The sequence below is a fragment of the Hylobates moloch genome, unplaced genomic scaffold (assembly GCF_009828535.3).
Source record: "Hylobates moloch isolate HMO894 unplaced genomic scaffold, HMol_V3 SCAFFOLD_8, whole genome shotgun sequence".
NCBI classification, from domain to species: domain Eukaryota; kingdom Metazoa; phylum Chordata; class Mammalia; order Primates; family Hylobatidae; genus Hylobates; species Hylobates moloch.
In genome coordinates, this window is record NW_026652283.1 from 64,710,334 (window position 1) to 64,722,763 (window position 12,430).

The window sequence follows — 12,430 nt, forward strand, 5'->3', positions numbered from 1 at the left end:
TACCCACAAGTGTAACCAGCAAACTTTTTGCAAATATATCTCCAGTTCAGAATTGGTTTCCCAGGGAATGCAACCTGTGACAATGTTTTTAAACACCATGGGATACTCACTAATATTCATTATGTATTATGATACAAATTTCCTTCAAAGACAGATGGAAGAGACCGTATTTTCTGACCATAATACAATATGATTAGATATTAACAACCACCCCAGGAACCACCAGCCAATCCCATTTATATCATACACACACACACACACACACACGCACACATACACACACGAATCTCTCTCTCTCTCTTTTTTTTTTTTTTTGGTTTTGTTGTTGTTGTTGAGAAGGAATCTCGCTCTTTCACCCAGGCTGGAGTGCAGTGGCGCGATCTCAGCTCACTGCAACCTCCGCGCTCCCGGGTTCAAGCCATTCTTCTGCCTCAGCCCCCCAAGTAGCTGAGACTACAGGCACGTGCCACCATGCTCGGCTAATTTTTGTATTTTTAGTAGAAACAGGGTTTCACCATGTTGATCAGGCTCGTCTCTAACTCCTGACCTCAGGTGATCCACCCGCCTCAGCCTCCCAAAGTGCTGGGATTACAGGCATGAGCCACCGTGCTAGGCCAACACACACAAACCTCTTCAGATTTCAAGTGCTGTGCATGTAGCAGACACTTATATGAAAGTAATCTTTTAATGAATGTAATGCAAGTTAAATAAAATTTTCTTTTTTTTGAGACAGGGTCCTGCTCTGTCCGACAACCCAGGCTGGAGCGCAGTGGTGTCATCTTGGATCACTGTAGCCTCGACCTCACAGGCTCAAGCCATCCTCCCACACAGCCTCCCAAGTAGCTGGGACTACAGGCATGCACCACTATACCCGGCTAATTTTTGTATTTTTTGTAGCAATGGGGTCTCTCTGTGTTGCCGAGGCTGCTCTCAAACTCCTCCCAAAGTGCTGATTATAGGCATGAGCCTGGCCATCAAACAAAATTTGAGAGAGAATACGTTCTAATAAAACAGTTTACTGAAACTGAGTAACTTAAAAGTGTTTTTTTCCCTGACCGGAAATAAGAAAAAGAACATTAGTACTCACCTTTCACAATTTCATAAATTACATCTTATGTCACAAAATGACAGCTTCCCACTATATAATCTGAGTAAGGCTTCTGTTTGTTTTCTGAGATGGAGTCTGATCTGTCGCCCAGGCTGGAGTGCAGTGCACAGTCTCGGCTCACTGCAACCTCCATCTCCCAGGTTCAGGTGATTCTCCTGCCTGAGCCTCCTGAATATCTGGGATTACAGGCACGCACCACCATGCCCAGCTAATTTTTGTAGAGACAGGGTTTCACCATGTTGAGACAGGGCTTCACCATGTTAGCCAGGCTGGTCTCCAACTCCTGACCACAAATGATTCACTCACCTCTGCCTCTGAAAGTGTTGGGATTACAGGCATGGGCCACCATGCCCAGCTGAGTAGATTTTTAATATTGGATACTTACTTGCTAGAAAAATTATGGAGAACAGAATGAAAGTAATAAATATGAAATAAAATATAAAGACATCCTTATTTTCTAGTTTATCAAAGTGTTTTTCCTAAACATAATACATTTATAGCTGACATTTGATGGAAACCTGGCAAATAAAACTTAAGTAATTAAATAAATGCATGCCTTTAAAACATCCTTAAGTGACGGAACCACAAATGTGAATGCTGCTCAGAATCTTTGCACCCTAAGCTACACCTGTCATGATTCTTTCTGATTTCCACTTTCATAGAGGTGATCCACTTACGACCTTGGCCTCTCAATCTGTTGTTCTTTCTTCTAACATTCTTGCCCTCAAACTAATGTTAGCCATGGTTATTTATGCCTTAAAACTGATCATTATCAATCACTATAGCCCCCTTCCTCCCACCCACAGTAATCTCAGTCTCCAGTATCTTTTAACTTTCCAGCTCTCTTCCTCTAACATACTGATCTCAATAATTATCCCATACCAGTAGGAGCTCAAATTCATTGATCCACCTTTTCATTGCCGATTACCTCTTTATCCACTAGGTCCTCTTTTCCTGTCTTTCTCAATTTAAATTTTTTTTGTACATCATTATCATTCCCTTCTGTCTCTCTAACCCTCATTAATTCAGGGCTATTTGTGACCATATTTTTTCTCTTAAAGATGAACTACCACTAAGTTGATACAACTAACATTTTTTTAAAAGCTTTTGAAATCAATTGCATCAAATTGGTTCATTTTAAATCAAAGTTGTTAAGATCTCTACTGTCTTTATAAAATACAAGTCTTTCACAGTAATGAACTAGCTTCACATTTTGTGTGATTCTCATAATCTATTGATAAAAAGAAATGCAATTATTATTTTTCCCCGATGTAGATGAAAGCAGACTTTACATTGGGCCACAGAAAAACCCTTATAAGCACTATCTCTATATTACATGTATTTCATAAATAAGTGTTTCATATAGCTAGTGTTTTTCTTATTTATACCATATGACTAACTTTAATCTATATGTGAATGTATATTTAATAGGAAATTGCCCGGCATTTACGCCCTGAAACTCTAAGAGCAATCTTTGGTAAAACTAAGATCCAGAATGCTGTTCACTGTACTGATCTGCCAGAGGATGGCCTATTAGAGGTAAGATAAAGAAGGTAAATATCCTATTTGTATTTCAAGCTCATAAATTATCTCAGGAGTTCTGATGTGTAAGAAAACTTTTTGTTTTATTATTATACTTTAAGTTCTAGGTTACATGTGCAGAAAGTGCAGTTTTGTTACATAGGTATACATGTGCCCTGGTGGTTTGCTGCACCCATCAACCCATCCACCTACATTAGGTATTTCTCCTAATGTTATCCCTCCCCTATCCCCCCCACCCCCTCACAAGTCCTGGTGTGTGATGTTCCCCTTGGATGACTCTCTTACTTGGCCATCTGATGATTTTGGACTGCAGCTTTGAAAGACCGAATTGTAGCATGCTGCATAGCTTTCAAAGAATTTAGGTATTTTTTTCTGGTTGGCATACGTTATGATTTTAAAATAATTAAATTGTGTGAAATTTGTTCTTATATCAGGTGACTATACCATCACCATAAATTGCTAGTCATGAAAATACATACAGTTGACCCTTGAACAATGTTTGAACTGTGCTGGTCCACTTATATATTCATTTGTTCAATAAATATATTAGAAAGTTTTTTGGAGATTGTGACAATTTGAAAAAACTCTTGGGTGAACTTTGTAGCCTAGAAATATCAAAAAAATAGAAAAAAAGTATATTATGAATGCATAACATATATATAGATACTAGTCTATTTACGTGTTAATCGACTTTTTGTTATCGATGAAGCTCCCGGTCAACAGCATTATTAGTTAAGCTTTTGGGGAATCAAAAGTTATATGTAGATTTTTCCACTGTGCAGGGGATAGGTGCCCCATACCTCCACACTGTTTAAGGGTCAACTGTTTTCCAATGAAATTAAGAAGTCCAGCCAGGCTCAGTGGCATGCACCTGGAGTCCCAGCTACTTGGGAGGCTTAAGTGGGAGGATTGCTTGAGGCCAGGAGTTCAAGGCCACAGTGTGCTATGACTGCATTTGTGAATAGCCCCTGCACTCCACCCTGGACATCATAGAGAGACTTTGCCTCTAAAAAGGCGGAGAAGGAGTCTAATATACAGTGTGATAGTGTTACCCATGGCAAATTCATATGGGTCTGCAGCAACTTCAGTACCTGCCTCTTCAGAAGAAAGAATTCAACTGAGGAAGCATTAGGCAGAAGGAGAGACTGAGGCAAGTTTTAGAGCAGGAGTGAAAATTTATTTAAAAGCTTTACAACAGGAGCAAAAGAAAGGAAAGTACACTTGGAAGAGGGCCAAGCAGGTGACTTGAAAGACAAGTGTATGGCTTGACCTTTTGACTTGGGGTTTTTATATGATGGCATACCTCCAGGGTCTTGCATTACTTCTGACCACTTGCCCAACGCCTGAGATCTTATTGAGAAGCCACTCATCACCAGTTTTAGGTGTTTTCTATCTACTAGGAGCCCGCCTTTCCCTGGTGCCAGCTGTGACCAATTATTATTTCAGAGAAACAGTTAACAACTATCTGACCATCGCTGATGGTTTCCCGACACTCCTGGTGTGAGGTATGGGAGCCCTTTCCTGCCCTGCTCATACCCGACTAGCTACCAACTATAACAGTAGCACTCAAAGTGATAGCTAACATTTTGGTCACCTTTATTAACCAGATTCTACCATGACACATGCGTTGTATAAATGATTTCTTTCATTGCCATAGCAACTCCATAGGCTAGTATTCATTATATCTGTTTTTTTAGGAAACTGAAATTGAGACTCAGAGAGGTTAAGTAACATCCCCAAACCAGACAGCTAATATGAAACAGAGCCATATTTGATCTCTCATCTTTTAAATTAACATAAAATATGAAACAAAGAATTCCGAGAAAATATAAGTGAAACTGGGTCTGGTTTAGGGTTAAGAAAGTCATTTCTAGGCCAAAATCCAAGAAGGAAACTGTAAATAAAAATTTTATTTTTTTAACTTCTTATAAATTTTAAAATTTTTGTGTCAAAATAAGCTAAATGAAATTTAAGATAATAAATTTAAGTGATTATACTATAAATGACAGAAAAATGGTTGATATCCTTAATACACATTTGTTTTAATGAGTATTATGTTTTATGTGATCAAATCTATTAGTCTTTTAAAAAAAAATTATGTCCTGGAAGTTGTACATAGAAAAGCCTTCCCCAAATATTTTGTTTTCATTTTCATACATTGAAATGTTCAATCCATCTGGAATTTATTAGACATATAGTGTGAGGTATGGATTTAGCCAGCTATCACAATATTGTTTATTAATAATAAACAATTTATTTTATTTAAATGGCTAAATCCTTCCATCCTTTCATTATTCTTTCTCATTTATTGAATACTTATATACATCCTTGCCTGTTTCTGAACTTCCTGTTTTATTCCATTGATCTTACCAGCAAAATACTGTTTTTATTATTGTAGCTTATTTATACTTTACAAAAGTGTTCTTGGTTAGTCCCTAAAATGTATTCCTCCAAATGAACTTTTTATTTATTTATTTATTTATTTATTTATTGAGAGGGAGTCTCACTCTGACGCCCAGGCTGTAGTGCAGTGGCACGATCTCGGCTCACTGCAACCTCCGCCTCCTGAGTTCAAGCATTTCTCCAGCCTCAGCCTCCTGCATAGCTGGGATTACAGGTGCATGCCACCATGCCCAGCTAATTTTTTGTATTTCTAGTAGAGATGAAGTTTTACCATGTTAGCCAGGCTGGTCTCCTGACCTCAGGTGATCCACCCACCTCAGCCTCGCAAAGTTCTGGGATTACAGGCATGAGCCACCACGCCTGGCCAACCTCCGAATGATCTTTAAATGACTTTTTACCGAGGTCTTTACTCCACCCCTACAAAATGCAAATGGGACCTTGAGTGATGTTACAATATGTTTATAAATTATATGAAAATGTCATATCTGTAATAGTGAGTTTCTCCAACTTCGTATGTGGTATGCCTCTCCTTTTATGCAAGCAGTAGAGTCACTTTTTTTCATATAGTTCTTAGTAGTAGTCTATTAAATTTATCACCATAAGTTTCTTTGTTGTTGTTACAGAAAGTGACTTTGTTAGCTCCATTAAGATTTTCTGGTATAATCCCAAGATATTTGTAAAACCTTTTCTATTATGCATCTTTGTATGAAATTTAGACATACTTGTGAAATGTAAAAATGTACTAAGCTTTATTTTTTAATAACCAAAAAGATTAAATGTTTATTTTAAATTTTAACTTACTTTATAAATAAATATTTCCTCACCTTCTGGTAGCTTGGACCTATCAACTAGGTTTGAACAGAGACTTTTACTTAATGAGACTGAAAGGTTATTAACCATGAAATTTATACCTATTAAAAATATTATCCAAGAGGGCCTGAGGAAAAAAAAGAAAAAGGAAAAAGTATTATCTAAGGTATGCCTATGATTTTGCTCATATCGTTTGAAGTAGATTATTACTGCCTGTAGGTTGCAAAGCCATTTACTAAATGATTGAAATTTTTCTGATCTAACTTCACTGGAGATTTCATTGTACATTAATGACTGTGTGGTTTAGAGAATTAATCAAAAATCAGAAGTTAGAGCATCAGTAGCTTCCTCTTATATGGCTGATTATTTTACTTGATATGACCTTGAATAAGTCACATTTTCTTTCCATGCTTCACTTCTTTTATCAATAAAATGAAATAAAGAGTGCTGATATAGTCAAGGATGCCTTTATCAATTAACTACTTTCAGATTATTATTTGGCTTCAGATGATAAAATATTATGAAAATACATAAAGGCCAAATGAGGCATCTGGCTATAGGTCTTCAAAGTGAAAATCCAGAACTGTCACACGCAAACTGGAATATATTGTTATCCTATTTATATGGCAAGAAGAGAAAGAGGGGAACATGCTACTTCTCTTTAATCTTTCCCTAATGTGATGTTTACTGAGCTATGTGTCATGGGTGTAGAGCTCAGAAAGTATGGCTTCAGTTTATATTTTGTCATTATCCATTATTTTATTTATTTATTTATTTATTTATTTATTTATTTATTTTTATAGCAAACAATTATAGAACATGTTTTACTTGCTGGATTGTGGTAGGATCAAACAATTCATTTCTACTGTTCTCCTAGAACTCATAGTGAGTTTGAGAGGTCAAAGATCTTAGCATGAATACAGAAATTTGTTTTCTTTGAATATTGCTAATTGTGACCCAGTCAATTTTGTGATTATAGGAATAAATTATGGTATTTATAATATGAGACATTCTAGAATGTTCTTTCACTGTTAATGTTCTCTTATACTCTGCTGGTTGTAACTACAAAGATCTTAAATTTGTGTGTTAAAGATAGCATTGATGGTAAAATGTTCAGCTGAGTAATCAAATACTAGTTTTCTATTAATAGCAAAAGAATTTTTGAAGTAATAATGCCCACTGCTGGCAATGCTACAGTAAAGTAGATACCCTCATATAGCTGGTGACAACTATGGGAAAAACATATTGAAAGCCTTGGAGTATTTCTATAACTTTTGTCCCAGAATTCTACTTCTTAGAATCTAAGCAAAGGAAGAGAGTGGCAGCAGGACTACAAAATGGAAAGCTATCTGCACAGATGTTCATGGAAGGAGTATTTGTGATCATTTACAATGGAAATAATATGAATGTTTACAGATACTTCCCACCTTCCCTCCTCTAAGAAACCTCCCATGGCACCCATAGTCTGCATCAGTCCGTATGTGTGTTTTCATAGCACTTTGCCTTCCTATACTATAGTGGTGTAGCCAAGAGTCAAAATAGCTCTGTACTCCTGGGCAAGTTACTCATCTCACTGTGCGTAGGTTTCCTCACTCTGTAAAACGAAAATAACAGTACCTGCCCTATCAAATATCATTGTGCCTAGCAAATAGTAATTGCTCAACAAATGATAGTAGTTATTATTATTATTACTATTACAGCACAGTGTCTGTTTGCTCATGTGAGACTGTGAGTACACATAGTAGAGAAGAGATTTTTTCTTGCCTGGCATATAAAAGCTCTTCAATAAGTGATTTTTGAAAGAAAGAAAGGAAGGAAGAGTTTAGTTAAATAAATTATATTTTTTGCACTCAGTGAAAAAGTATGTCACACTTTATAGAGAAGACTCTATAACAGTGTTTCCTAGCCTTGGTTGCACATCAGAATCACCTAGCCAGTTTTTTAAATACTGATGTCCAGACTCACCCCCAGAGATTCTAATTTTTTTTTTTTTTGAGACAGAGTCTCACTCTGTTGCCCAGGCTGGAGTGCAGTGGTGCAATCTCGACTCACTGCAACCTCTGCTTCCTGGGTTCAAGCTATTCTCCTGCCTCAGCCTCCCGAGTAGCTGGGACTACAGGTGCATGCCACCACGCCCAGCTAATTTTTTGTATTTTTAGTAGAGACAGCGTTTTGCTGTGTTAGCCAGGATGGTCTTGATCGCCTGACCTTGTGATCTGCCCGCCTTGGCCTCCCAAAGTGCTGGGATTACAGACGTAAGCTACCACGCCTGGCCAAGATTCTAATTTTTTTAAACAATTTTAAACTTTTAGAAAAGTTGCAGTTAATGTACAGTAAATTTTTTATGAACATTTGAGAGTAAGTCATCAACATTATGTGCATACTTCTGAATCCTTTAGTGTGTATTTTTAACATAAAAGGGTATTTTTTTTATATAATCACATTACAAGCGTCCAAATAAGGAAATCAACATTCATTTATTACTACCATCTAATCCTTAGACTCCATTCAGATTTCACCAATTGTCTCAATAAGATTCTTTGTTAGCAAAAGGATCCAGGTCAGGATCATGCATTGCATTTAGTTTTCTCCTTAGTCTCTTTCAATCTAGATCAGTTTCTGAATTTTTCCTTGACTTTCATGACCTTAACACCTTTAAAGATAACAAGTAGAGATTCTAATTTAATTGATCCATTTATCGCTTTGCTCATCAGAAATTTTTCTAGATGGCTTCCACCTACAATTCTAACAAGATACTGGCAAATTTATTTTGCTGTATGGTATACATTACTCATACGAGAAGTCATTTGTTGGCTCCCCCTTGTCTATGAAAATGAATGATGCCTTTGTGATGTTATGACTCAACCTCGTGTACGCCTCCCCTCTTCTCCACTTCAGTGTTAGTTGTCATCTCACTCATGTCACCAATGATACTTCTGAGAGGCAGTTTTACTTTCTCCTCGCTTCCTTCATCTTTCCCCAGGATTCGTTGAAACACATCTTTGGGAATCATTGTATGTGGGGAAAATAATATCTACTTCTTTGCCTTTCACTTTACCTCTAAACCTCTGGTCTTTTCCAAGGACCTTCTTTTTCTGATTTTCTGTTACGGGAACAACCAAAACTTTGCATGTACTAAAATTGAGAACCTCAATGTTGCTGAATGGGTATGTGGTAGAATATTCAAGTATGTTCGAATTTTAATTCTGTATGCCAAAATGATAGGTCAATCATTCATTTAGGTACTTTTATTATTATTATTATTTTGAGACAAGGTCTCACCCTGTCTCCTGGGCTGGATTGCAATGTCATGATCATGGCTCACTGCAGCTTTCACCTCCTGGGCTCAGGCAATCCTCCTGCCTTAGCCTCCTGAGACGCTAGGACTATAGGCTGTGTGACCATGCCCAAATAATTTTTTTTTTTGTAAAGATGGGGTCTCATCATGTTGCCCAGGCTGGTCTTGAACTCCTGGGTTTGAGCAATTCTCCAGCCTCAGCCTCCCAACGTTCTGGGATTATAGGTGAGAGTCACCATGCCTGGCCTGTATTTATATTTTTTAAACATTAAAACACTTCACTGAGAACACAGCAGTAAACAGAATACATGTGGCTCTTATCTTCACAGAGCTCACCTTTCAGGAGACAGTTATGTATAGCAAATATTTTATAGGATGATGAAAACATGGGTCTTTCCTGTTTCTTTTTCTAAATGTTTTGTAACTTGGTGATACCACTTTTGTGATTATAAAAGTTTAAGAAGCATATAAAATATTTAATTGTATGTATAAGTGTAATTGCCCAACGGGTTCTTCCTGCCCCCTGCACAGAGAAAATCAGTTCACCAAGACTGTGGTATTGAAGTTACCATTTTAATTGACAAGAGGCTGCCCACATAAGAGATGGAATTATTACTCAGATCAGTCTCCCCAAAGGATCAAAGGTTAAGGTTTTTATGGACAATTTGGTGGGCAAGGGTAGGAAGTGTGTACTGCTGACTGACTGGGGATGAAATCATAGAGATGTAGAAAACGGTCCTCTTGTGCTGAGTCTGCCTCTGGGTGGGGCCACAGGATCAGTTGAGTCATAAGTCAGGGTCAGGGTGAGGTCCATCGGTTGCCAGAATGCACATCTAAAAAACATCTCAAAAGACCAATCTTAGGTTTTACAATAGTGATGTTACCTACGGGATCAATTGGGGAGATCACAAATCTTGTGACCTCTGAACCACATGACCCCTGAGCAATAAAGCATTATAGAACCTACGTCTACATTTTAGCAGCATTCAGGCCCCTCCCATAATATTAATATTGTGGCTTTTCATTAGTTTTACAAAGACAATTTTCAGTTCCTGAGCCAGGAAGGGGTTAGTTCTTGTTTTCAGGTGAAACTATAGACTGAATTCCTCTCATGGTGAGCTTGGCTGACACCCAAGAATGAGTGAAGACAACCAGTCTGTGAGGCCAGAAGCAAGATGGAGTCAGCTATGCTAGACTCCTCTCACTGTCATAATCTTTGCAAAGTCAGTTTCATAAGTAGTTGATCAAACCTGAATTTGGATACATAATTATTTCTGCATGGATTCTTATTCTGGTGCACTCTGGGGGAAAAAATAGTGAATCAAGGATTAATCAGAAATAAACATAGGTGCAGGGTGACTAAGATGATTGGACAGGCCACAATTTCTTGGCCGTGAGTAACGCAGGCCTCCACACATACTGACACTCATAATTTATCTTTAGTTTTAGTTTCTATCTTGAAAGAAGAAGAGTTGTGATTTTTACTAGTACATTGTCAAAGAGGGAACAACTTGTACAAATACAAAAGCAAACAGCTTTCTCTCAGAGATCTAAAAATAGTGCAATAAGACTGGGGCTTTGACCAGGAGGTAGAAAATGGCAAGAGATAAAGCTGGAAACGTCAGCAGGGGCCTTGTAAAGTCATATTAAGACAACTGAACTTCATCTTCAGGCCATTAGGGATCCAAATAAATGTTTTACCCGGGGAATAGCACAATCATATCTGTGTTATAGAGGTCACTCTGGCTGCAGTGTAGAGAACAGATGAAAGGGCCCTGGGGTTGGGCAGGGAAACAAGTGGGTGGAGTCTAGGGGGACAGAGACTAGGTTGAAGTCTATTAAGTAATTCAGGAGAAAATTCTGGTTTCCTGAATTGCTATGGCAGAAGGGATAGCCAGAAGCAGTGAGCTTCAAAAGACATTTAGTGGGGTAGAACAGACAGCCTCAGAGACTAATTGGATGTGAAAGGTAGCCTGTGGGAATGAATCCGGATTAATGCCTATCCCCAAGCAAACATGATAGTACCATCTTTATCTGTGATACCAAAATCTAAAAATCTAAAAATATCTGAAAACCAAAGTTTTTTCATAAGTTTAATGGTAAAGCCTAACCTGATCTTATATCGTTGTGTATCATTAAACAGTTTTGTTTCAGTAGCTTGACAAAACATTTAATGTATATCATTTTTATTTAACCTATTTAGTGTGACTCTCCACACTGCTGTAAAAATATTAATGTATTTGATGATGAGTGACTTCCCAGACCCCTTGAAGTATTATATAATATATACTATATATTCCAGATTATTATTGTAAATGCCAAAACATCTGGCACCAGGAGTCTTGAATAAGAGATAGTAGACAAAGTTTGAAGTGGCCATGGAGAAAGTGCTGATGACAGAATATATATTTATGGGTTATATTTATAATTCAGTTGATTTAGGAGATTACATGTATTATGGTGTTATTATTTTCTAGTGAACAGTTTGGCCCAGGGGTGAGGTTTTTACAGGAGGGACGATGAGGAAAGATAATTGAGGATGTTAGCAACTGTAGTTGAAGTTATAAACAAGGAAAGATGTGATGGCAGGAGGTGCTTGAAGAAAGGGAGAAAGTAGATGGGCCAAAGGACCGAATGCTTTTCTAAAGTACCTACAGAGACCCCAGGAATAACAGGGAAAGAGCTGTGTCACGGTACACTTCAGAAGTGGAGCTTTCCATGGTAATGGATGATATGGTTCCGAGTGTGGCCATGGAAGGAGGTAGCCAGTGTGGAGTGGAGATCGGTATCAGTCACTAGAGATATGTAAGTCTAGGAACTGAGAGAAGCTTTCATGTTGAGTGGCATTGAAATCACCTTGGATCATGGTTAGGTTAGGAGGTAGGGTGGAGAGGAAAATGGTGACTCAAAGTCTGAATTCTTTCACAAACGAGGGAAGTTTGTGAACCAAAGGTGTGACAGCAACAAGAAGAAAAGATCTAGCGAGATGGCATAAGCCTCAAAAAGTCAGGAGTTCATATATAAGGGCAGGAGGTCTTAAAGTAGCACTGGGACAAAGGATAGAACTACTCCTACCCTCCTGGCCAGAGATTCTTCTCCTGAGGACTCCAAGGAATTGATGCCCTTAGGGGATATCCAGGTTTCATTTAAGGCTAAGAGGCCTATGAAGAGATTCAAGTTTCAAGGGAGTTTACAATGGCACTGAAGTTCTGCAGAAAGCAATAGGAATAGTTAGAGATTGGGGAAGGGAAGAAGAATCTCAGAGCCAT

At 37.9% G+C, this 12,430-nt stretch overlaps 1 protein-coding gene across 7 annotated transcripts in view; it reads left to right on the forward strand.

The window, feature by feature from the left end:
- The window catches only part of NME7 (NME/NM23 family member 7), a 237,027-nt gene that overhangs the window by 196,783 nt on the left and 27,814 nt on the right, over positions 1–12,430 (forward strand). For 4 of the 7 annotated variants that reach the window (XM_032161055.2, XM_058443250.1, XM_058443246.1 and 1 more), the window contains exon 11: positions 2,540–2,647. In XM_032161055.2, the coding sequence (XP_032016946.1) occupies positions 2,540–2,647 (108 nt within the window). Of the gene's footprint in view, positions 1–2,539; positions 2,662–3,432; positions 3,481–5,887; positions 6,264–12,430 lie in introns of those variants that run through there. The other 3 variants (XM_058443247.1, XM_058443248.1, XM_058443249.1) reach the window with 3 other exon arrangements.